General features: G+C 43.9%; 1 protein-coding gene across 23 annotated transcripts; it reads left to right on the top strand.

The window, feature by feature from the left end:
• Positions 1–1363: 1363 nt before the first annotated feature.
• Pfkfb2 (6-phosphofructo-2-kinase/fructose-2,6-biphosphatase 2) lies at positions 1364–26056 on the top strand. 23 transcript variants are annotated; one of them, XM_047520388.1, is made up of 18 exons: positions 1529–1666; positions 2700–2810; positions 9940–10065; positions 10571–10667; positions 11292–11358; positions 11477–11551; positions 11901–11957; positions 12825–12949; positions 14536–14743; positions 15163–15309; positions 16056–16160; positions 16864–16993; positions 17754–17816; positions 18065–18129; positions 18736–18915; positions 19562–19630; positions 24803–24833; positions 25121–26056. In XM_047520388.1, the coding sequence occupies exons 2-17, from the start codon at positions 2720–2722 to the stop codon at positions 24809–24811; spliced, it is 1614 nt and encodes a 537-aa protein (XP_047376344.1). In that variant the 5' UTR covers positions 1529–1666; positions 2700–2719; the 3' UTR covers positions 24812–24833; positions 25121–26056. The 23 variants fall into 23 exon arrangements, 22 of the variants coding, with proteins under 22 accessions (XP_047376336.1, XP_047376338.1, XP_047376335.1 ...); XM_047520390.1 differs by having other exon boundaries at positions 19558–19630; XM_047520386.1 differs by having other exon boundaries at positions 18736–18927; positions 19558–19630.
• Positions 26057–26478: the final 422 nt, after the last annotated feature.

Genomic DNA, 26478 nt, shown 5'->3' with positions numbered 1-26478 from the left:
ATTGGTCTATGAGTCAAAGGATCTGTTAAAAACAATGAGACTCATGACTAGACTCGTGGCTGCACCAAACATTGACTCATTGGGGTTAAGGGGGCGGGACGACTGGCCTTTCCACCTCCGTGGGACTGAAACTTGAAAACGTCTATTTTGCCACCTCAGAAAGCGCAGTATGAGGTCAGCATCTGGGCCTAGGGCAATTGCCTCATTCATGCAGTGACAGTATAAGGAGGAATGTAGACGACTAAGGCATGTCATCCGGATTCCAGTTCAATTCCTGGGTATACAAATATGAAGACGACTTCATTCCTGCCTTCAGTATAAGTACTTATTGTAGTCCAGAGAGAAGGGAGGGCATAAGAATCATAACTGCTGAATTTCATAACAACGTGGTAATGCTAGTCATGTGGTCATTTTCAACCTTGTATGCCTGGAACCTAAGACTTGCCTTAAAAATATAAAGTGTTTAATAACTACTCACTGAATGGATAAAGACAGTTTGTAGGTGTAGAGAGGGCAACTATAACATGCTGAGAGTTGTAAAACACTTCAAAGAGGTTATAACTACATATTTGAACTGTTTTGGATGACAAATAAGTCTCTGGTGAAGGAAAAATAAGGATGTTCCTGAATTTATCCTTTTTTCAAGAAATCCATAATCATTGTTATTTTTCCATCCTGGATCCACAGCAACAATCCCACACTTCTTAGGATTTATAGATAGACTCAAGCATGAAAAGGGCCCTCCGGGGAAACTATGAAAAGTGTAGTTCACTTGGAATGTGCAAACTCCATTAAAAGGTTCCATCTGTGAATAACTTACACGAAATCGTTGCGTCTTTTCACACCTTTCACAACTCCGTTTCCTTTTTGTGCAGGATGAAAACCAAGGCCTGCAGCATGCTGCGTAAAGCGATCTACCTTGGAGTTACATCCCCAGCCGCCCTCTCTAGTTTTTTGCTGATGCAGTTTTTCTCCTTTGTTCTTCAAGATTACCATCACAGATGATATAGGGTGGGCAGAAAAGGAAGATGATCTACTGATTAAAAGCGCACTTGACTCAGGTTTTAATGTCTGCCCTGTGGGTGGGAAGATTATACAAACACTGAGGGTAATCAGCTCAAGTACCTGTAGTAGCTAGCATTGTTTTCTTTTTTAAAGCTTATGTCCCAATTTATGGATCTTAACGAGGTCTAGCTAGGACTCAGGAATGAAAGTGTTAATATTCTCAACGTTCACCATAAAGTCACACCCTCCCAAGACGTCTACTAAATGCTCCGCTCTCGCGATAATATGAAAAAAAGTAAGTCTTTTTATTAACCCCGCCCCCAGCCTTATTAGTTACCAAGCAACGACGCAACCAACCTCCACAGTGCTGGGAGACTTGGGCGCCGGCGGTCTTTCTCCTTCACAGTTCCATCTTCCTTCTGGAGCTGGGGTCCGGGATTCCGCCTGGAGCTCCGCCCCCTCGGTCCTGCAAGTGCCCGATTGGTCGATGATTCTCTCCAGGTGAGGCTGACGCGCGGGTGGGCGGAGCCAGGCCCGGCCTCGTGATTTGCCGGGGACAGGCGTGCCGGGCCCTTAGCCACAATCTGTCAGCGCGGGTCTGCAACGTTACTGGGGAAGCATCGGGGCCGCAGCCGGGAGGGATCTTAGAAGAGATCGTAGGGTGAGCGACAGTTGCGCAATACCTCAAAGTGTCTGAGCGGGCGGGATGGGGGAGGCTGTGTGCGCCGAGATGAGGTGCTGGGTGGAGATGCCTCGCCCTTTCGGGAAGTGCCGGCCGCCGTGCAGTGCCTGAAGTGCAGATCTTTAGGGACCCCCGAGCGGCAGCAGCTGTTGGGTTGGAGGATTTTTGGCTTCAGTGAAGGAATCAATGCAAGGGCTTTGAAGCATAGGACCTTATGTATCAGGAGCCTCTTTGGTTTCTGGGTTTGGGTAGTGAACTTGGGACTCTCCCACTCCAGTTCATATCAGGACTTAATTTTATTTTGTAGGTAACCTTGGGGAAGTCATTAACCTCCTTTGCACCCTAGCATTCGTTCTTTACATTGAGGCCCAGGGGATAAATAGCATTCGTTCTTTACATTGTACCCCAGGGAGAGGGTACGGAGCAAGGCTTGAGAAGGAGAACACCAGAGGAGAACTGATGATATATTACTGCCGTCTCCGAGTTCAGTTACATGCTTTCCTTCAGGGAACATGTTTGAGTTCCCCTCATGATCATTTTTATTTTTCAAGACTGAGTCTTACCTTTGGAGTGGATTTACTTTCTTGATACTACTCCCAATTCCCACTACTATCTCCCTTCTCTTAAAACTAGAATCTGAGACCAGGAGAAAACTTGCACAAGCCATTTAATTTGATTTACTTCAGTTTTTCAATCTGTAAAATGGAAAGAAGTAATAGTGGTAATAAAATCTGCCTTATTAAAGGGTTTTTGGAAGCAATGCAGAAGATAAGGCATGTTAATGTAAACTCCTAACTCAGCAAATAAATACAAAGTTCTAGTGCAACTCTATAGGCCAGGAAACAGAGAATGGAATAGATTCTTGACAGGTAACTGTTAACTGGGAGAAACAGAAATGGACTTGACTCTTGATCTAGTGTCCTTTCACTGATTCCATACTGATCCTCTTCATTGAGTGTTTTGAGGGACATGTTCTTCTTTCCCTTCCTTGCATTCTTTTTCTCCCTTCCAGGTGCTTCCTGAAGAGCTACCATGTCTGGGAACTCTGCATCTTCCACAGTACACAACAAGAACAGTTATGAACCCAAACCCACAAATCTTCGAACGACAGATAAGAAATGTTGTGAGTTCTGGGAAATATAGTTCTTGGGAATATAGTTGTAATCCTAGACTCTATTGCTTGGTGGGAATGAGAAATAATTCCTTGATGCTGGGAATTTAAAACAAAAGTTTCCAGAGGGCAATTTCCTGTCTGAAACAAGTAGACTGTCCTTCCAGCTAGTTGCTGGTGTGACCCAGTAGTTTATTCTTTCTTTGCATACATCTGTACACTTGCTTGATGTTCGAAGTTGGAGCAAGCATTGTATGAACAGTAAGAGTGGCAAGTTGTAGAAATTACTTGGAGCTGTTACTATCTCAGTTTCCTTTTATCTGTTGGGCTAAGTTCCAGGTGGGTGTTGCTCATTTTAGAAACTGTAGGTAGGAGCCAATGTTACCTTGTGTCACTCCTACAGGCCTCAGGGAAATAAGCCCTGACAAGTGACTTCTCATGGTGTCTTGGGCACTTTACCTTCTTACAGGTTTAGCTATTGGACTTTGTAAACTATTACACATAGTATAATGTCAGGAGCATTTCCATGTCAGTCTTTTAGATAGAGATAGCAGGAAGGGGCTGCAGGGGGATGAAGCATCATTTCCTGTCCCCTGTCATCTATATTCCCTAGCATCTTATAGGCTGCATAGCTGCTCAAAAGTCTGGGACTTTAGTCCAAGATGTTTCTGGAAACCTCAAGGAATGCTAACTTTATTCTCTGCTTCCAGATTGCACCTTTCCTTGGAACTCTATCATTCAGTTGTTCTCACTTCAGTGGTTATATATGTTAGCAGGTGGAAACAGCCCACCAGCATGAGACCAGGGAATTGTCTCATTCAAAGCTTTCCTTAGAGCCTCCACCTTGATGAAAAACTCTTGTCAGTTTCATGATTAAAACAATACTGTCTCTTCCCCAATCACCTGTGAGGCCTGTGGGACAGAAGCAGCTGTTTTGGATATGATACTGAGGTTGGCACAACTCTGTGATTAGGGTCTCCTTTGCCAGGGCAGAAAGCCAGGTGCCAAGGGCACAATGTCCCATGAGAGATAACTAATATAGCATGATGCTTAAGTGTAACCTCTAGAGTCAGACTGCCTGAGTTTGAACCCTGCTTTTACTCTTTCTTAGCTGCGTGTCCTGGAATAAGTTGCTTTCTCTCTCCGTGCCTCACTTTACTCCTTTTCAAAGTGGGAATATCAGTAATATCCTCCCCCAAGAGTGATATGAGGATTAAATGAGCAAATATAGGAAAGCACAAATATAGAAGAAGTTTGGACATAGGTAACGTACATTATTTTACACAGGTGACTAACAGCCTCTTGGATTCTTGTTTCAAGAATAATCTTGAAACATTGCATATAAATCAAATTATACTCAAATGCTGAGCTTAGAGCTCGCCATTTAAAAAGAGTCGTGCGAAGAATTATTTTTTTCAGTAAAGAATGCGTTCTCATTTTGTCTGACAATATTGTAACTCAGATTTGGTGATCTAGGATGTACTTCTCTCTCTCTTTTTCTTTTTTTTTTTATGTACTGGGTATTGAACCTATGGGCATTTAACCCCTGAGCAACATCCCCAGCCCCTTTTTGTATTTATTAGATACAGGGTCTTGCTAAGTTGCTTAGGGCCTTGCTAAGTTGCTGAGGCTGGCTGTGAACTTGTGAGATTACAAGTGTGTGCCACTGTGCCCGGATTAGGATGCACTTCTTAAAGGGGGTACACTTATGTTACTAGGCTGCTTGAGTCAAAGGAGAGTAGAAACCAGGTGTGGTGGTGCATGCTTGTAATCTCGGCAGTTTGGGAGGCTGAGGCAGGGGGATCATAAGTTTGAGGCCAACTTTGGCAATTTAGTGAGTCCTGTCTCAAAATAAAAGGGACTGGGGACATAGCTCAGTGATAAAGCACCTCTGGGTTCACTCCCCAGTACCAAAAAAGAAGAGAAAAAGACCAGAGAACTGGGGAGTAGAGCAGTTAGTTGGTCGTGGGTTTTTTTTTTTTTTTTTTTTTTTTTTTGGTACCAGGGATTGAACTCAGGGGCATTAAGTCTCATCCCCAGTCCTTTTCATCCTCAGCCCTTTTTTGTATTTTATTTAGTGACAGGGTCTCACTGAGTTGCTTAGAGCCTTGCTAAGTTGCTGAAGCTGGTTTGAACTCAAGATCCTCCTGTCTCAGCCTCCAGAGCTGCTAGGATTATACAGGTGTGTACCACTGCGCCCAGTAGTCAGGGGTATTTCTGACTATATAGGATACTCCATGTTGTTCCTAGCTCTGCCTGATTCTGCACATGAGCAGGCTCTCCTACCTACCTTCCTACCTCTTCTGCAATTTTTCCGCTTTGAGGGCTTTAATTTAGGAAGCAGTAATCCTAACTGTCCTTCATATTTTCTAGGTTTTCATTCCTGTTCTGGGCTCTTAATTTCTCTTTTCCAAGCTTTATGTTCTAGCAAACTGCTTTTTCTCCCCAACTGGAAGTCTCTGGGTCATCCTAAAGCCACTGTCATTCATGTTCCCCACTTTCTCCACCTCCCCATTGGACTGTGAGACTGTGGCACTCACAATCACGAGACTAGAATACGTAGTTATGAGACTGTGTGTTAGTTTTCCTTTCTCATGCACAGAGACATATGTAAGTTCGATTCTTTTAAACATCTTATTCTGGTGTATTCTGTTAATGAAAGTAAGTTCATACCCTAAGTATTCTGTTCTGCGATCACATCCTTTTTAACAAACTTACTGTATTGTGGACATCTTTCCATGTCGTTAAATTCAGATGCAGAATGTACCTTGCTTCAGGTTCCTGGCTGCCTAATGTTTGCACCAGCAGTTGCTGGTAATTACACCTCTGCTGGCTGACATTGAGTCTGGGAAGCCACTGGGCTTGAGGACTGACTTGAGGGCTGAAGAATGACTTCAGGGAGCTGGAACCTCCAAAGGAGCATTATTGGCACTTCAGGGGCTCCAGGAATGGGAATTCAAAGGGAGTGCTGCAACCAGAAGCCATCAAGTATTCAGATGGCTGCTGACCGTGTCCCATCCCGCTTTCCTGTTTTCAGAGAACCCTGAATGGAGGAATGGAGGAGACTACATTTGTTGTTGTTGGTTTTTAAAAATTTTTTGATACCTTGAGTAGATCTGGAGCAGATAAGTTCACACATGAACCTTTCCCAAGTATAAAAGTAGTCCATGTTCATGAAAAATCTCGATAATATAGAAAGAAAGTGAAAAGTAAAAATCTTTTAGAATCGCGCCCATCCCTGCTAAGCTTGATTCCTATAGACATCTTATTCTGGCATATTCGATTAAAATAGGTTTGTACTATATATATTTTGTTCTGCTGCCATTTCCTTATAATAAATAAAAATTATTGTATTGTGGAATCTTCTCCATGTTGGTAAATCCAGACTTGCCTCATTCTCCACGTAAATTATTCTCCGACTTTTCCACTGTCACAAAGAAGGCTGCAATGAGCATTCTTATACCTTTGTACATTTGTGTCAGAAATCTTTTCTACTGAAATGTTAGGGGAAATGGCAGACAACTCGTAGTTATTATTGGTCAGTGTTACTAATTTTCTCTCCACGGAAATTCAATTTTGTAAGCTGCTTCCACTATTTCAAGATACGTGATGGAAGTTGGACACGATCACCTATAGTTACACTGATTGACTAAAACATCAGCTTCCTTATTATTTGGCTGCAGTTAGATGAACTTGACTTTTTTTTAAAATGTTGCTAGACCTTTTTTTTTATTCATTTATATGCAGTGCTGAGAATTGAACCCAGTGCCTCACACACGCTAGGCAAGCACTCTCTACCACTGAGCCACAAACCCCAGACCCATGAACTTGATTTTTTTGTGATGGTCAGTAAAATAGCAGGAGATAATCAGTTTTTATGACTTACAATGAATAAAAATTAGATTAACTAATGAAGCAAGCTTTATGGACCTATTTAGAGTGAATGCTGGAAGAAGACCTTGACCATGGAAGGGATAGGAACCCTTGATCTCCAGATCATTCTTCCAGGTTGGGATGGAGAGTATAGTAATGGTTACCATGTTGGGAGGCTCCAGACCGGCAGCTAAATGGGAAGTTGTGAAATCTAGAGTCTGGTCAAGAGCCTTAACCTTGACTTTCTGTTGTGGAACTGTGAGCAATATTCAGCTTCTCTGGGCTAGAGTTTTTCTTTGTATGAGGGAAGACATCAAGATACCTTCATCTTTTCTAAACATGCTTATGAAGGGAAAATAAATTTATGATTAAAAAAGTAAATTAAACTGCACAAAGGAGCGAGTTGGGAATTCCAGGAATGAAACAGGTTTCCACTGTATGTCAAGACACTGCATTACAGTGTCCCTGCAATGTGAAGTAGATTCCATTCCAATTTAAAGTAGTGTGGGGTGATTTTGTTTTTTAACATACAGAACAGAATGTTCCTGGTTCTGCCAGTGTAACAGTCTGAGATAGAAAGTGTGTTTTTGTGTTTCATTCTGGAAGGGAGAAGTCCAGGTTGCAGCAGGTGTGTGGGTGTGTTCTGAGCAGAGGCAGGAGGGGAGGTGCTGGAGGACAGGGTGTAGAGTCCCTGGGGGACTGTGTTCTTTTGTTCTTAGTATTCTCTGTCCAGCCTGGTAAACACAGAACAGCTGGCTCCCTGGTTGCCTTCAGAGTCACTCCTAAGTTTCAGTTCATTTTAAGCTTCAGGGAGGCTAACAGGACCTTTGGGGGAAGAGCCTAATGGGCTGGAAGGTGTGGACAAGGCAGTCCTGGAAGCGCAACTAATGAACCAAGTCAGGGGGGATTGAGAAGAGTGTGCACTCAGCTGGAGAAAGTGAAGACCCAGGGGATTTGACAACTTGAACCTGATGCAGCTAATGCCAGGCAGAGTACATGTGCTTGTTAGGGGTTAGCGACCAAGGATTAATGCCCACTGAGGCTACCAGGTGGTGTTTGCTTGCCTTTGAGAGCTCCCTGTTTGGACAGAGATGAATATCATCTTAGCTGCTCCATAACCTATGTTGGGGGGCTCCTGCCCAGAGTCAGGAATTTCCGCGTGCCCAGAAGATAAAGGGCTAAAAGCCCAATCCTCTGGCCCAGAGTCTGGGCATATACCCCTTCTTTGGGCCACTCTGCTGCCTAGTATTTCTTGCTAAACACTCCTATGAAACTCTTCCTTCTGTGGTCATTTCTTTTCCTTGGTCCTTCTGTTGCAGAAAGCTCAGTCCTTGTCCCCATACCAATCCAATAATGAGGATGTGGTTTTGAGAAAAAGAAAAAAGAAAATTTATTGTTTTGCTAGCAAAAGAGAAACACAGGGGACTCCTGTCCCAAAGGCTGTGATTGTGCCCATCAGCAGGAATGGAGGCTTTTAAAGAGGTGACTCAAAGACTACGTTCCCCATGTTCTCTGTCTGGAGTTGTAATTCGCTTGTTAATTTGGGAGACAGTAATTTCTGAGATCTCTAGTACCATCCCAAAGTCTGAATTACTTCATTCCTATGGTGCGTGTGTGCTCAGGGATAGGTAACTGTGCCTAGGTTGGGGAAAAAAACGTAATCCTGTTTCCCCTGAGATTAGAGAGGAAGAGAGATAAGGTAAGAACAGGGAAAGAGGAAGAGAAAGAAACGTGTCCATTTTAAAAATAAGTTGCATTGGCAGAGAAGCAAGGGTTATATTCAAAGCCTAAAGTGGACCGCTGTTACACTTCTACCTACTTCGCCGTTGAGATCTTTTAACAGTTCTTTCTCCAAAGATGAATGATGCACTTCCCATGCAAGTACTATTTTACTGAACAGTTTCTTAACCTGACAGGACCACCTTGTTCTTGCAGAGAAGTAGCCACAACTTGCAGGGACCCTTCTGGAAAGTGGTGCTGGGAAGTAGAAAGTAAAGGGTATGTTTTCATTTCTTGTCCCTGTTCCAAGTCTTTTCCCATCTGAGCAGGAAGAGCTTGAGGCCTCCCCTTCCCCAAGATTTCAGATTGAATCTTGGCGCAGGAAAGGGGTTGTAGCAGGTACTGGTTCCTTCTACCTCTCCTCTGTTGGGATGGGCAGGGAGGAGCCAGACCTGTGAGCAAGCTAGGGAGGGGGCCTCTTTTAATAAAGAAAAACTTCAGAGGGAGCACAGGATCTGGATTCCAGCGCCAGCACTACCCTTGACTCATTATGTGTCTTTAGGCAAGTCATCTGACCTCTGGGCATTTAAATTGCCCCACCTATCTAGTGAGACTTATCTCTGTAAATGAACATTCCTGGAATAAGTCAATTACTAAGGAAGGATGGACCTTCCATTGTTCCTGCTTTTCAGTTGTCTTGCTTTTATGTGGGTCATTGAGTCAGGCTGACCTGGATGCTCTTGTGAATTTAGCTCTACCATGAAGCTTCCTGAGGTCTATTCAAATTTGTGTCAAGTAGACTTTTCCTACCAAATCTCACTATGGCTTAGAAATTCTAGCTTATGGAGGAGATGGCGGCGGCCTAAGTGCAGAGACCAAAACAGATAGAGGTAGCCAAGCAGTTGGCAGGCTAATTTTTGCCTGTGGCTTTGAGGGGATGGGTGGAATCCTCAAGACAGAAACTGTTGGACCTGTTTTAGAAGCCTGCTCAGTTGGGCACTGATAAAATCACAGCTCTATCATGTTTATGTTGGTAGGTATCCTCATGTTAGGAAGGGTACTGTAGTTACTCTCCATCTTGGGTACTTCTGTGAAGACTTCAGCATATGGGGAAGACATTCCTTGGTTTGGGTGCCTTCTGGAAGTGTGTGTGACCCTTTAACTTCATTTCAGGAGAATCTGCTCAATATATTCTTAGTTTGCTTTCCCATTCCTCCTGGACCTTTGCTCCACAGGTTTAGGAGGATTAAACAAGATCGTGAACTAGGCCTAGTGGTAAACACCTGTAATCCCACCCACTCAGAAGGGTCACAAGTGCAAGACCCGCCTCAGCAACTTAGCGAGACTCTGAGCAACTTAGCAAGACCCTATCTCAAACATAGAGCAATACTCCTGGATTCAGTCCCCAGTACCGAAGCAACTGTTTTTAAAACAAAACAAAACAATAACAACAACAACAACCCCAGATTATGACTGAGTTTTCTAGAACAGGGAATAAATTTAATGGGGCCTATAGTCATTTAATTCTTTTTGTTTCATTTCCTTCTAGCCTGGGCCTCCTACATGACCAACTCCCCGACTCTTATTGTTATGATTGGTTTGCCAGCCAGGGGTAAAACCTATGTGTCCAAGAAACTAACACGCTACCTCAACTGGATTGGGGTGCCCACCAAAGGTAGGTGCGGGTCATTCCTTGGGAAGGGAATGATTAGTTCCTTTGTCCCACTGGCTTCTGGGAGACTTATTCTGTCTAGCAACTAAGGTTATGGGTGCTTCTGGCAGAATAGTGGTTGCTTTCTTATTTTTGGATTCTCTGTCCCCAGACTTGTCTCCTCCTGGTCTGGATGAATTGGTCCAGTTTTGAGGGAAAGACTTTGATAGGATTATTAAGAATTAAGTGGGAATAGGGCTTTCCTTTTTTGAAACCCTTGCATGTGCATCATGTTATCTAACCCTAGGAGTATCCCTGTGAAATAGCTGGAGTTACACAAGACTTGTCCCAAGGTGTCATAAATCAGGACATGAACCCAACTCTTTTGACTCTTAATCTGGTATTGTCTCCAACATACCACAGTACTTTTTGTTTTCAGTCCCTTGGCTACTCTGACATTAGGCCAATGTCCCCCTTGGTGAGGCCATGATACTGTTTTGCTGCTGAGGGATTTGGGTGTCTTCTGCAGTGTTCAATCTTGGGGTTTATCGACGTCAAGCAGTCAAGTCTTATAAGTCCTACGACTTCTTTCGGCATGATAACCAAGAGGCCATGAAGATCCGCAAGTGAGTCTTTTTTTAAGGCCTGACCTCCAGGTCAACGCTTTCTGGGTCATCATGAGATTGAATGCCAGGGGGCTTGTTTTTCCTCAATAAATATCTTGTGGGGATTTAAGTGGAAGTTATCTGATGGGCAGATCATCTTGGGCTTTTTGGGTAGAAAAATAGGTCTCAGGGAGATAGTTGTAGACCATGCCCAACAAGAGAAGACACATGTGTTGGGGCACAAAGGAAGGTATAAGATGGCATTAAAAACTTCAAAGTAGCCAGATGTGGTGGCACATGTCCGTAATTCCTGCGACTTGAGACCGAGGCAGGAGGATTGCAAGTTCAAACCAGCTTCAGCAATTTAGCAAAGCCCTGGTCCCTAAGCAACTTAGCAAGACCCTGTCTCAAAATTTTAAAAAGGGCTAGGAACTTAGCTCAGTGGTAAAGCACCCCTTGTTTCAATCCCCAGTTCACACTTCCTGCCAAAGGAAGAAAAAACAAGTGGGGGAAAAAGATCAAATTAAGGAAACAATTTGACCAGAGGGGAAACTAAGTGGGAAGGGATGTGACTCCTACTGCAGTCCCACTGTTTGTGTCCCTGACTGTGTTTGAGCCTGCTGATTTTCTTTGCTCTCATGGCAGACATTGTGCACTGGTGGCCCTGGAAGATGTTAAGACCTATCTGATTGAGGAGAATGGGCAGATTGCGGTAAGCATTGTGGTTTCCACCCTGTTGGCAGCTGAGCTCCCTAGTCCCACCTTCGGTCTGCCTTGGCGGGGCTCCATTTCTCTGTCCCCATTCATTTACCTTATGGGTTTCTGCCCAGGTGTTTGATGCCACCAATACCACCAGGGAGAGGAGAAATATGATCTTGAACTTTGCAGAGGAGAATTCCTTCAAGGTAGGATCTGACTCCCTGGTAGAGTAAAGGGATGAGTGGAGGTGGGGTTAGGATGGGGTGTGGATGTGTTTGACTCTGGTGAGGACAGGATTGGATATCTGATTCTCTTCTCTTGGGGTATACCCCCAATCCTTGAGTGTTTTCTTCCAGGTCCTTTCTTAGACCTTTAGCCTGTATGTTTGAGGCCCAGGGAATGTGGTAAGAGCCATTTTAAAATGAGGAGGCCTTGAAGGATTTTCATGAAGAAAATCCTGGGAGATGTGGTGGCCGGGTGGGGTAGGAGCATGTGCTCTTAATTAACATCCTGGCATTTTTGACTGGTTTATAACTGCCTTCTCTCCATGGCCAGGTATTCTTTGTGGAATCTGTCTGTGATGATCCTGATGTCATTGCTGCCAATATCTTGGTGGGTGACACCCCTATGTATCACCTCTTTCTCACCTTTGTGGCCTGTGTTTATGTGTATATGTATGGGGAGGGATCATGATAGAAATAGATGTGTTAAACGTCACAGAGTGATCTCTTCTTACTGCCAGAGTGCCATTTTGTACTTCCATATTCTTCCTTAGGTTTTGAGCAATAAAATAAGAATGAGCTGCTGAATAAAAACCAAAACTTAGACTGTAGGAGTCCTGGCCTTGTGTTCTGTTATTAGCTGGGTTCTGAGACTAGATATTATCCTAGATCAGACTCTTCATTATCTGTCAGGGCCACTTATAGGAATGTCATCTGCCCAGAAATTATCTAACATTCTGGTCAGCATTCCACACACTGAGCTCCTCGTGCCCTGTGGGGTCATAGCACAAGACAGTCCTTATCCAATGGGTCGTGCTGTGTTGTGCCAAGTCATCATCTGCACGTGGTCTCATGGAGGTGCTTTCCCAACAACGTCAGAACTGGGGTCATCTGAGGGAGAGGCACTGGGTCCCAAGTCAGGCATTGGGCCTCTTCTAAGTAGCAGTGGGAGAAAATTGGAGCCCATTCTGTTTTCCCAGGAAAGTACATAAAGGGATTGGGCCCAGGAGCAGTGTCAGCTGCGTGACTGCCCCTGTCCTTCAGCCAAGGGCAGGCACATGACTCCCCAGTTGTCTTTTCCTTCTTGGTTGCCAGGGTCACAGGACTGGGGAGGGAATGCTCAATGAATGGGGAGCGCCACCACTCCAGTGAAAGGCTACTTTGATGGGCCTCTTTTTCTTTTCTTAACAGTGGCTATTTGTAGGAATGCTGTTAAGGGCAGACCTTTGAGGAGACCCTTACTATCCTTTGATTTCAGGAGGTAAAGGTGTCAAGCCCTGACTACCCTGAAAGGAACAGGGAGAATGTGATGGAGGACTTCCTGAAGAGGATCGAGTGCTACAAAGTCACCTACCAGCCCCTTGACCCAGACAACTATGACAAGTGAGGTTTTAAGGCCATGGTTAGAAGGGCCTGAGGCAGGGGTCTCATCAGGAGAAGAGCCTTTCTCCCTCTGCCCCGTAACTTCCTTCCAGACCTGTAAACATTATATTATTCCCAAGAAATCAGGTACAGATTGTGGCTTTTATGTGGGTTGCGTTTTAAACACTGAAATTTTTTTTAATCAATTTTTTCTCTCTATTCTCTATATTTTTTGCATCTCAGCATTATTGACACTGTGAATTGGATAATTTTTTGTTGTGGTGTCTTTCATATACATTGTAGGATATTTAGTAGCATCCTGGCCTCTGCCAACTAGATGCCAGTAACAACTCCAAGCTGTGACATCCAAAAATGTGTAAAGATATTACTAAATGTCCCCTGGGGGGCAAAGTATCCCCTGGTTAAGAACCACTGTCCACATCTGTAGTTCTGAACTGGGGTGTTACAGGACACTCTGGGGGACGTGTCATCATTTTTTATCAATTTTAGAAGTTTATTCTATGTATTCTATGTATATATATGTATATGCTTATATCACATGTAATATAACATATATAATATTGTACATATTACATTTCATATATATAAAATGCCTGTAAAGCCCTTAGGACATGTTTGACCTAGAAATACCTGACCGAGGCTAACCATCATTGCTACAGCAATGCCTATTGGTGATGTGACATAGAATACAGATGAATTTGCCATATGTAAGGTATGGGAGCCATAGTGAAATGTCAAGTTCACGTTGAAGAAAAATGGTATGCATGTGGAAACCTGTGTAAATGTGTCCTTGTTGAAGAGTGTAATTAACAGCTCTATTCAAATGGTGAGACCAGTGCGCCTGGCACACCATTAAATTGCTGCCGTGGTCTGTTTCTTGTTTTGAACAAGTGTGTGTATTTATAGATGTTATCTCTGGTGGTAGGATTTGGGTGATTTGTATCATTCTACCTCTTTTTGTTTGTTTGTTTGTGTTTGGTACTAGGGATTGAAACCAGGAGCATTCTACCACTGAGCCACATCCTTAGTCCTTTCTATTTTTTGTTTTGAGACAGAGTCTCTCCAAGTTGCTTAGGGCTTCACTAAGTTGCTGAGGCTGACCTCAAACTTGCCTCAGCCTCCTGAGTCCCTGGGATTATAGACATGCACCGCCACATCCCACATCAGTCTACTTGTTTTCTTAATTTTTAAATAAGCCCTTATTACTTTTATATTGAGAAAAACCTTCCGATGGCCACAAAGCAGATGGTTTTCAGCAGTGGCTCTGAGAGAGCTTGATTAGGTAGATGTGAGGAGTGGGTCGGTGTCTCTGCCTGTGGTTCTGCTTTCCTCCCTTCCTCTCATTTCTAATGGCACCATATTTTCACCACCCCAGATGGGGCCTGTGCTTTTCACCAACTTTGGGGCTTAACAAACTCATAGGTCCCCTGGTCTAGCGCCTGATGGGAAGCCTGAATTCCATCTGCCATATTTGTCTCCACTGGTGGCACAGTTCAGGTGTGCGCCACCCTGTCCAGACCCACCCCCTTTAATCTTATTCACAGATTTTCTTACCCTAGAATTTTTGTTTTCCTGCCCCATCCTAGGGATCTTTCTTTCATCAAGGTGATAAATGTGGGCCAGCGTTTTTTAGTCAACAGAGTCCAGGACTACATCCAGAGCAAGATTGTCTACTACCTCATGAATATTCATGTCCAACCTCGCACCATTTACCTTTGCCGGCATGGAGAGAGCGAGTATAATCTCTTGGGAAGGATTGGGGGTGACTCTGGCCTCTCTGTGCGGGGAAAGCAGGTGCGTATTTAGCCAGCAAGCTGGATTTCCTAGGCTTAGAATTAGAAGGGCATGGTGGAGGTCATCTATTTTATCCCTTCTTAAATCCCATTTGGGCTTAGGCTGTGGTTTCAGATGGTCAGGCAAATGCTAAAGATGTTTTCTTGCTCGTGGCCCCAGCTCCATATTAAAGTACAGGTAATTTGGAACTATCTCCACTGTGATCATTCAGCCATTGAATATTTATTGTGCATGACTTGTGTACTTAGCACAGTACAGGGTGCTCCAGTTCAAGTTCATTTCCTCTTGGGTTTATATTTTGATCATGGCTTGATAAACTGCCAATTATAGGCAGTTAGCAGTTCGTGTGTGTGTGTGTGTGTGTGTGTGTGTGTATTAAGTATGTATATGTTTTCTTTTTTTCAATTTTTAAACCCCAGTTTTCCCAAGCTCTAAAGAACTTTCTGGAGGAACAGGAGATAAAAGACCTCAAAGTGTGGACTAGTCAGTTGAAGAGGACTATCCAGACTGCTGAGTCTCTTGGAGTGACCTATGAGCAGTGGAAGATTCTGAATGAGATTGATGCTGTGAGTTGGAGTCTCTAATTCAGATGGAAATTTGCAGAAGTCATGATTTGGGCTGTTTTGTCCAGAAAACTAGAACCACCAAGTAGAAACTTTGAGGAAGCTGAATCTATGGCCATTTGGGGGGTTGGGGGAGGAAATGAGGACAACAGGACCCATCAGGGCTTCCTGCCTGCTTTAAGATCTGTGCCAATGATGGGACCTAAACCAATGTTTGACCCAGCCATTCTAGTACCTGGGGAGACTGGGGCTAATAAGGACTTGTTTTGTTCTTTTGTCTAATTTCCTCCTGGGAAAAAGAAGTAGCTAACAAACCCGTTTTTAAATTTCTGCTGTGATTATTTGGTCAGCTATTCTGGGAAAGTCCTCCAATTTTTCTTGGCTTTTTCTATCCCTGGACGCAAAAGTAAATATTAATTTTTCCTTCCCTCCTCTCTACTATTTTATTCCTCCTTTAAGTTCTCATCAGTGTCCCTCCCTCCGTGCTTCCTATTCCTTTTAATCTGTTGACTCTTCTTGACTTTTACATTCCCTACAGAAGTAGGAGAAAGTGGCAGCTTTCTCTCTGCTGTGGCTTCCCTGCATGGTACCCCATGACACCCTGGTCACAGTCAGCTGTAGTACATGAAGGAACCCAGCACAGTGCCTGACATGTAGTAAACAGTTGGTGTTCCTCAGTGGCATCTTCTTCCTGTGGGATAGGACAGTGTGGGCCAGTCCATCTCCTCAGCCAGTGTGGCTCCTTGCAGGGTGTGTGTGAGGAGATGACATACGCAGAGATCGAGAAACAGTATCCAGAGGAGTTTGCTCTTCGAGATCAAGACAAGTATTTGTATCGCTATCCTGGTGGAGAGGTGAGACTTCTCATGTGGAGTAACTACCCAGCCCTCTGCTGGTGGGGGAATAGCTTTAATTTGGAGGATGGGCTGATGTGATCTTGGAAGGTGTAGAAAAGATAGTCTCGCTATCATTAACCTTCCTAACTGTGGGTCATCCGTCAGCTCAGGCAGTCCAATGCCTCATTAACTTGTTAAGATCTCTAGAGAAAAGGGTCACAAGATGTCCTCTGTGAAGAGTACTGTGGAATCCATGTGATCTTTTTTACTCCTTTTCTTTTTTTCATTCTGTTCCCTCGTTCTCACCCCCACTCAAGTGGGTCTAATCTACTCTAGGACATTCAAGGCAAAAATAAATAAACCAGAATGGCAGAGGTCCAGGAAACTTCTAGAAGTCTCTCGTTGCCTTATACCCTGCTTCTTAATCATGGGAACCACAACAACAAAACACACACATGCAAGTTAAATTCAAACTTGCTTTTCGTGACCTGTGATTTTCTTGGTCTCACGATTGCTATTAAAAGATCCAAGAAGTATTCTTAAGATACAGGTGGGGGTGGGGATGGGCAGTGGCAGCTAGTAAGCAACACAGAGTCACTGAGCCTCCAGGAGAAGAGCCAGCCTGGGGAAGAAGTGGCCTCTTGACTCTGGGATTCATTCACTGGCCTGGCTGCCAGCTTGCACCTGGCCTCCTACCAGCCTGCTCCACTTGCCCCCACAGTCATACCAGGACCTGGTGCAGCGGCTGGAGCCTGTCATCATGGAGCTGGAACGTCAGGGCAATGTCCTCGTCATCTGCCACCAGGCTGTCATGCGATGCCTTCTGGCCTACTTCTTGGATAAGGGCGCAGGTGCCATTGGAGGGAAGGGCTGGGGGACACATCCATGGGGAGAGGGCCAGACTCACAGTGGCACCAGGATTCCCGGCAACTGGGCTTCTTCATCTTCCACTCAAACTAGAGTACATTCTTCGGGCAGCAGTGTGGGGCTCCCAGCAGCCACTGGGTCAACTGCTTGCTGAATTCACTCCACTGCTACAAAAGGCCCCGGTGGAGGGTGGCTGCTGCTGGTGCTGCGTGAACCTGCCTGCTAGGGGGCCAGCCTCTGGCTGATGCTCCTGGCAGCATCAGGAAAGTGGTTGAATAGTCCCTGCTTGTCACTTTGGCTACTAGGAAGGTGGTATCTTAGAAGCATCTTCGTCCTTTGGGTTGGGGGTGGGCAGCTCTTTCCAGGTAAGAACAGTAAGGAAGTGCTTTTTCCTTTTCTGACCCTTCCCTTCTCAATCTCTTTGAGCCACCGGAAGTCTGCAGATTGGCCTTTGGTAATCCAGATGGGCCATAGTCTTCCTTCCCTTGGGGCCTGGGGTATTGCACTTATTCCAGTTTTGCCTGCATGGAAGAAACTGAGATGGCCTTATTTCCTTCCTTACCACTCAGAAGATTGGGTGGCTTCTTGGTCCTAATTATTGTGTGGGTTTTAGGGAAGAAGCTGTACAACTCTAGGTGATGGTCAGGGTTGAATAAGACTAAGGAGCTCAGATCCTCTGCTGCTAACTTGATCTTACTCCATGATTCTCAGAGACTTCCCTTATCCCAATCTTTCTTCTTTCAGATGAACTGCCATACTTGAGGTGTCCTCTCCATACTATCTTCAAACTCACACCTGTGGCCTACGGTAACTATGAGATCAGGGGCTGGTAGGAGGTGGGGACTGAGGAAGGTCAGGGTATTTGGGTTTTCTCTGAAGGTTATCCAGAAATTCGACTGTTACCCCCATATGTCAGGGTCATTGCATTAGCGCTGTCCATTTTTAAAGGGATATATGTATATGTGTGTGTGTGTTGGGGAGCATACTTTCCTATATGGAAGCTGAGGAATTCTTTGCGCTTTTTCCTGAAGGCCTTAATTTCTTTTGTTTCTCAGGGTGCAAAGTGGAAACGATTAAGCTCGGTGTGGAGGCTGTGAACACTCACCGCGACAAACCGGCTGTAAGTATTTTCCCATGGACCAATGTGTCAGGTTCCATCTCCCTGAGTCCTTGAACCTTTGGCATGAAGAGACTGGGGTTTCTTTTATGTACAAAAGGAAAGCTGATCCAGAACTCATGGCCTCAATAGTCTGCTTCTAAAAGGAAAAGATACATTTTTAAATGAATTAGCACCTTTTTCATGAATCTTAACCTTGAAAGTTGGCTCCTGGAAATTGAGTTAAGTATGGGAAATGTTCCACTGAAATGAAATCCAGACTTCCCCCCGAGGAAGGCTCCCTTTAGAGAACAGGGTTCAGAGGAGCTGAAAGGTGGGGTCAGCAGGTTTAGTTTGGTTCCTGGTCTGCCCGTGATCTCTGTGGCCTTAAGTAAATCCCTTCTTTAGTGGACCCCTTTCTGGTTCTGGGATGCAATGCTCAGGGAGCTTTTCTCTCTGTGATCCTTTGAGCTCCCTGGGGCCAGGAGACCAGGCCATGTCCTGTGAGATTCTCTGTGTGCAGAGGAGCAGGAGGAAGGCAACTGCTGTGGTTTCAAGGGTTATTTAACCTTTGCGAGTGAGCTTCTGGCGTGGCTTTCATTTGTGTGGTGTCCCTCCATTTCCAATCAGAACAACCTCCCCAAGAACCAAACCCCTGTAAGGATGAGAAGGAACAGCTTTACGCCTCTGTCCAGTTCGAATACAATAAGGCGTCCAAGAAATTACAGTGTTGGGAGCCGGCCCCTCAAGCCCCTCAGCCCTCTCCGTGCCTTGGACATGCAAGAAGGGGCCGACCAGCCGAAGACCCAAGTCAGCATTCCGGTGGTGTAACCGTGTGTTTCCCTTTAGCCCTGGCCTCTTGCCCTTGTCACTAATCTCAAGGAGTCATTTAACTTCCACCCCCACCCCTTCCCTCAACACCTCACCATTATTCTTAACCCAGAATATGAGGTCACCCATGTGCAGACCAACTTTAGTTGTTCTCCAGTTGGAAACATCTCCTCATCCAGGGGCAAGATGGCAAGTTGGGTCTTTTCGGACAGGTTCCCAGATGGGGTGGTCTGGAGGAGGAGGAGGAAAAGGATACATATTCCTCTGGGGCTAAGCATACCTCATAACTTGGTTCTTCTCTGTTCTCTGGTGTCTGAATTCATTCACATCCTAGCATTGGTGATGTGGGGATGGTGGTGAGCCAAGGGAGCCAGGAAAACCCATTTTTCCTTCACCTTTTCTCTTTAATGTGTATTTCACTCATAGTCCTTAGTTGACTCTCTCCCGTTTTCATCTCCACTTTGGATTGTCCAGTGTAATGCATGACATTGTGGTGTCTGTCCAAGAGGGAAGGAACAATTGGTGTGGGAGAAGGCCAGGCCCGAGTGATGTTTTCTGCAGTGGGCCTAAGTGGATCTGGACTGGAGGAGTCTCTCCTTTCCCTTCTCCCTTCCTCTCTAGCCAGGTCCTGAAAGGGCCAGCCCAGATTACAGAACATCCACAGAGTGCTCTGGAGCTTGCAAGTGGACATAGGGTGAGAGTTCTTGCCTCTTTTCATGAGAAACAATCCTGTAGTTTTGATGCCTTGGGGGAACCTGGCTCTGGGGAAGTGGGACACATCTTGGTTTGTATTTTTACCCTGAAGAGCCAGGTGTAGTCCTTTCTGGCTGTGGAGTGGGGTTTGGGAGAATAGGGTGGTCTCTTGTTCTTCTGGGCCTCTCAGTTCAGTCAGATCTTTTTTCCTGTGGCTTTCAGGTTCTTTGCCAATCACAGCAACTTTCCTGCCACAGCCAGTGACCTCTGGGGCTTTTTAGAAGGATGAAGTTAGATTCTGGATTCACCACTGATGTCTGAATCACTCAAAACAAAAGGCAGAGAAGAGCTCACTACGGTTTCCTAAAACTGCTTATTATTTTCCAGTAATTTTCAGCACAGCCCTAAAGTTTAAAAAAAAAAAAAATGGAGCAATTATCAAGTGTGGGAACGCTTGATAATGAACTTTATCTCTCTTATTGGGGTATTCTTTTGTTTTTAAAGAGAGGTTATCTTGACGTTCTGAGAAGTTCCATGCAGACCCACTCTTGACTATTCTTACCTATTCATTTCTGTCATCTCATTTTCTTTGTAGGGTTTGAAAGATGTTATTTAAAGAAGGGGCTCTTAGCTCCTTGATGGTTTTCTTCTATTTCAATTTTATATGCAAAATATATGAATGTATATGTGCACATTTTTTTTTGAGAGACAAATCTAGAGTTTTTGTGAGATAATTAAGAGATAGGCAACCCCCTGCCTATCAGTTTACATTTTAGAGTTAACTGGTGGGAGCAAGTTAGCTCTTTCCCAAGGTTGTTTGTTTTGTAATAGAAAACCTTTCATCATGGCTCTCACCCAGGAGGCTTTCTTGGGATCTCCTTTACAGCTTTGGAAACTTTCACATGCCTGGGTCCATCTGAGTCAGGCTGAATGCTGACTCAGAAACTCTGGAGTTGGAGTCTGGACATGTGTGTGTTTAAACAGATTCCCTAATGATTCTGATTCATGCCCGGGTTGGGAATACCACCTTAGGAGACTGGGTAGAAACATACCCAGATAGTAGTTTCTTGGAGAAAGTATCAACCTTGGCATTCCGAATTCCTCTTTGTTCTAAAAGGACAGTTCTTTGGAGTTGGATGTTGGAGCAGATCACCATATTAAATGAAGCAGTCCTCTTAGTCAGGCCGCTGTGCTTTAGAGACTTACTGTAGGGTCTAGTTCCATCTTTTACCCTTCACATTGCAGAGGGAGGTGGAACAAATTCCTAAATTACATAAATGTCCTTGAATAAAAGCTGGGGTTTTAAGCACCCAGGAGAGAGGTCTTGAGGTACTACTACCTGCAGGACAAGGAAGGTTGTCTCCACCTTGAGCCCTTCACTGTTATATTCCAAGTAGGATACCACAGCCTCTCTCCAAAGTCTGCTGCCATCGATTCTTCTCAAAATTGTGTCTTAGACATAAAGTAACCTGTTCTTCCTGTCAGGCTGTTGCACAAGGTCTTTAGTAGTGTCTCTGTAGGGCTTTGGACTGGATGAGGGAAGGAGGAACAGAAATAGAGGGAAAGGTTCTTGCCCTCAAGAAGGCTACTTTAAGAGACAGGGCAGATAATTTGCAACAAATGAACATTTGTGAAAGAGCCACACACTGAGTCTGGAAGTACTGATGTTGCTGTGACTGTTCTCTTGTCCAATGGCTATGAGACCAAAAGTGTTGGGGGATAGAGATGGCCCATCTCCCCAGTGTGAGAATGAATGTCTGGGAAGTATGTGTGGCACTTTTACAGGGTTACCTTTTCTAACTTTGTTGAGATGGTGGCAACTCTAGCCCAAATGGGCATTCAGTCTTTTCTCCTGCTGCGAGCTGAGAGTAATTTAGAGATCGTAAATAAGAAGAGGGAGAACTTTGATTCAAAGATGTGGGAGTTAGGCTGCACCTCCTCTTGGCCAGAGGGGCCTTCTCTGACTGACTAGCATTGGGTTAGCCTGTTATAAACACCGTCATTAGAGACAGGTCACTGGATGTTCATTTTGGTACTCATTCTGCCAATGATATTTCTAATCTTCCCCTGTGTTAGTTTGCTATTCCCAGAGGAGGAACTGAGGTAACCATGTCCTCACACAGGACAGGGGAAGTTGGAGTTTGAAAACAGCACAAGGTTCAACATCCTTCAATTTTTGATCCCTTCAAAGATGTAAAGAGAATATAGGATTGAATAGAGCTCTTCGAAATTTTAGGGAAGTCCTACTTCCCTCTTTTCTTTTCTGTCCTTCTCCCCCTTATTACTTGAATAATGTATATTGTTAGTAGATACCTATGACTCTGCTTGTGTCTATATCACAAGTCCTACAAAGAAAGGATGGACTCCAGAGAACCCGTTGCTGAGATTTTAAGTGTTGCCTGGGGGAACTAGGTGAGACTTTGACATTTGATCTATTGGTATAAAATGGGGAAATGAAAATCATATTTGTTTTTTCTTACTTCCAAGCTGAATGAAGAAGTCTGTAACAGATTTGAAAGGATTTTGTTGCAGATTCAGAGAACCCACTTCTCTTCTGTTCCTACCTCCTAATTTCCAAATTGAAATTTTAGTTCTTATTATCAGTATAGTCTTTGATTTTGTCTTGGTAATGGTCTGGTTTTATATCAAATTGGAAAATAGAATAAGAAAATCTTTTTCAAAAAAGAAAATCTTTTAAAAATCTTTTTAATCCTAAGATTTTGAATCTCTTAAAAATCTTGTTATATGCATTTTGTTGGGGAATTGCCCTATATCATTGTCTCTGGGTTTTGTTTTCATTTCCCAAGAAGTTGGAGTGGAGGATACAATGTATTTGTACACCTGGGCAGAATGGTTGAATGTTTCTTGTGAAGGTCTGGTGGGCCTCTTGCAATCCACATTTGATCTACAACTGTACTGGTATTTGAAGAAACATGAGATAGCTGTTTGCAAATAAATCCATCTTTTGGTTTTTCTGGGGGCAGGACATCTGGGTTCTAGAGAAACTCATTGGTGCTTAGGGTGGCCAGTGGACAAGGGGAAACACATCCTACTTCACTGAGGCAACTGTGACAGGGTGATGGAGTCTCATGAACATTTCATTATCCTAGCCAAGCCCAGAATCCATGTTGTATTTGTTATCAAGACGTTTGATAGACATACCCAACTTTTCCTATATGCATTTTGACTTTTTACATTTTTAAATTTTTTAGTATAAAGATATATTGTCACATTGGCATGTTAGATCTTTGACTTTCCCTAAAGATAACCCAGACATCAGAAGTGTGTCCAGGAATTTTGTTTGGACTCTTAGTGTCCCTAAGACTATCTCTAGAGGGGTCCGTGTGCTGACTGACTAATGGGCTACAATACCGTCTGTAAGCCAACAGTCTTCTTGGTTTTGGCATTGTACTGTTTGTTAGTATGGTACATTATTGTAATTTTCTATCTATGGCACACGTCCTGAAAAGAAAGGAACTAAACACTATACATTTTCTTTATGGGGAAGTTCTGTGTGCTATAATTTTTCATAGACATTTCTTGTATAATAGTGGTCAAATTCTCACTGTCTTTATAAAGATGATGGTTGTATGGTATTTTGTGAACTCAGCTAAGGGAATGCCTATTCAAATTCTGAAGTTGTGATTTCTACTAAAAGTCATGTCATCTAGTCTCCTGCTTCAGAGTAGGACTTCTCTTTCACTATCCATTCCTGAACCTTCTGTCCTCACCTTACCCTGTTAAGGAATATATAGCATTCTATTGGAGAGTGTTATTGTTTTTAATCTGCCATGTGTTTGGTTTTTATTCCTAATATAATAAATGCAAAGGAAATTTGCATTCAGAAACTGATTTTAAGAGTGGGCAAAGGTATTCTTTCCCATAAGTCTTTCACTAGGTACCTGTGACCAACATTTACATACTCACTATTTTTGTATCCGAATTGCTTGTGTACATTTTTATTGTTGTTGAAGTAACAAAATCAACTCATTGTGATATGGTGATGGTTTTTCTGTGGCAAAAGCAAAGGACTAACTGCCACTGGTGCTCTTTGGAGAAAACTAAGAGTGGGACTGAGCACCACAGATTTGAATGGAGATGGTCTGGACTGGGAAGCCCAGGAATAGAGGTCTCCTGTGGACTTCCCAGGCACAGCTGTGTTGAATGTAGGAACATCAATCTGTGGCAGCATTCTGATTTAATCTGATGACACTGATGACAAAAATTTTTACTCAGATCCACTAAAGGTGTATATAATTGTATTGGAAATGTGCTTTTGTGTGTGTGTGTGTGTGTGTGTAGAATGGGTAAATAAAATTGTTGAGTAACTTGAACCTATCAGAAGGCTTCTGGGTTTTTTCTTTTGTGTTTTGGGCTATGTCCCCACTGACACCCTACCCCTAAAACTTCACCGCATGCTGAGAAGACTTGGGTAGGCCAACAGGAGTTCTCTGTGTGACTGGAGTCCGTGGTAGACATGGCTCTCTTTCACCACCTTCTGGGGAGGACGGGAAGGACATGGGAAGCATGTGAACTTGAGTAGTCATGTACACCAATTGGTAACTATGCAAGAATTAAAGGGAAATTACTCTTGACCCTATCGTGCCGTGACTCCTACTAACAGCATGTAGCTCATATTACCTGTTATTAAAAAACAAACAAACAAACAAACTTTGGAGATCTTTTATAATTTAGTGGGTTGTTTCTTTTAAAATATACCCTGCCTATTTTTAAAGAGATTATAGCCCACGGTGATAAAATGGTTATTAAACAACTTCCGGAACAGGAAATACAGCTGAAATCGTCTTGCCATTCTCATACTTTGTTCCTTGTTACTCTAAAAAGGACCAGGAGCTCATTAGAAATGCAGTCTCAGCTCCCATCCCAGACCTACCACTTCAGACCTTCACTTTTACAGGATCACCAGGTGATTCATAGGCACATTTAGCATTTGAGAAACATTGTTCTAGGGGAAGAACTTCCCACAAGGTAAAACATTAAATCCCAGGTTAGGGGAAAAAGTTGATCTGCCCTGATCACTGATTTCAGAATGGCCTGGAGTAACTATAATGGTAAGGACCCTCCTCAGAAGCCAAGTAGCCTCCAACTGCAGTGTCACTTTTTTGACATGATCTTTGGCTGATATGGGCTGCATACTTTCTTTTTGCCACAGGAATCCTGACCACTTCTGCATCATATCTTAGGTATGTAGTTTATGGTCCAGGTCTGAAAGGAGAACCTGGCCCAACATGGTCACAAGGTCAGCTTCTCAGGGAAAGAAGCTCTTGTCTATACCGTTAGAGTTTGCCTGATTCCCCAGAGTCCAGGTGTGTGTGCAAGCACACCAGTGTGTCCTTGCATGTGTGCGGAAGGGGGGAAATGAGGGGCGGGGGAAGCAACAGAAGGGCTGGGGCTGAATTCTCCTGTTTTTCCCTCTTCATCTTCTGGTTGTGGTATAATGGCTTTGCTTCTCTTCCTCTTTGACTCCTAGGAAGTGAATACTGTGCTGACTGAGCATAACCCTGCCTCTGTGACATCTCTCACGTTGTTCTCCTGATGATGTAGAGGCTGAGGCCAGACCTTTCCGAGGGACTGGATCTACTGTAAAGCTTGGGATGTCAGCTCCACTGAGGCTAGAAGTGGAAGTTAAGTGGGGACTGCAAATTCGTGGCCACCAGAATGAGGCCTGGAAAAACATCACCACATTTCTTTCCCCATGCCTAATGGGAATATCAGTTATACTGTGCCTCAAAACATTTTAACAGCCTGAACCAATTAGTTTTTATCATCTCTTTGTTGGGTTTGGTCCAGGTTTGTGAATATTATTCTATGTAGGCATTCAGCATCCTACCTGTGACTGCATCCTAGCTGGCTATTTGCCTGAGGTACATATACCTCTCCAAATTTGGTTTCTGAGCGAGAGGGATGAGCTCCAGGAAGCCTTTTCTGTGCAATAAGACTGGTCTTTGCATCTGGTGCAACTCAGCTGGCTGGAGTCCAATATACATATGCTAACAGTCATCTCTTGATACATGGGAAGTGAGACAAAATCTCCAGGTGAATGGAAGGTATCTAAGAAATTCAGTACCTAGAATGTCTCTTCTGAAGTGATGGAACGCAGTGTCGGTAGCGCCCTTTCCATTTAGAGAAGTTTTTCTCATTCCAGGCCCTTCAGAGCAGAGCCTGACTAGCAGACTTCCCCAGAGGTTACCCATCTTCAAGTTCTCTTTTGTACAACTGTGTTTTTGTACAGCACATATTTAATCAGAATGTAATGTAATCTCTATCCAGTGATGTGCCTCTTCTCGTAGCTGAAGAAGACTGAGGTAATTCTCCAGGGTGACTGGGATGAGGGCTGGAAAGAGGGTGCCATTTCACTTATACCCCCATGAAGGAATGAAGACAGCTCCTTGGGCTTTAACTCTATTGGGGCTTTTTTTTTTTTTTTTTTTTTTTTTCCTGCTTTGAAATGGGTAAAGGCAAAACTGCTCTTTGGTGGACTCTGTCATGGTGACCTGTTCTCTAAGAAAGCTGTGACTGTGATTTCAAGAAAGCAGTCCTGTGATGTCTGCCTCTTATCCTGTTGTCACTATCTTGATCAACTGGTCTCCCGTGTCACACCACAGGAGCAGAGGAGAACCAAGACCACAATGCATTCATCACTTACTGTCCTTACAGATAAGCTGGATCACCATTATTAGATCAGTGATCATCAAATATGCAAATGTCTCTATGAATGTGACTTTAATATGTTGCTACTCCTGAGGAGGAAGAATGTGAAATCCCCACAGGACACTAGATCTTACAAACAAAATCTGTTTTTTTGTTGTTTTTTGCTTTTTGTTTTTT

Source organism: Sciurus carolinensis, chromosome 12 (assembly GCF_902686445.1).
Source record: "Sciurus carolinensis chromosome 12, mSciCar1.2, whole genome shotgun sequence".
In the NCBI taxonomy this organism is placed as follows: domain Eukaryota; kingdom Metazoa; phylum Chordata; class Mammalia; order Rodentia; family Sciuridae; genus Sciurus; species Sciurus carolinensis.
This window is presented reverse-complemented; position numbering and strand designations above follow the sequence as displayed.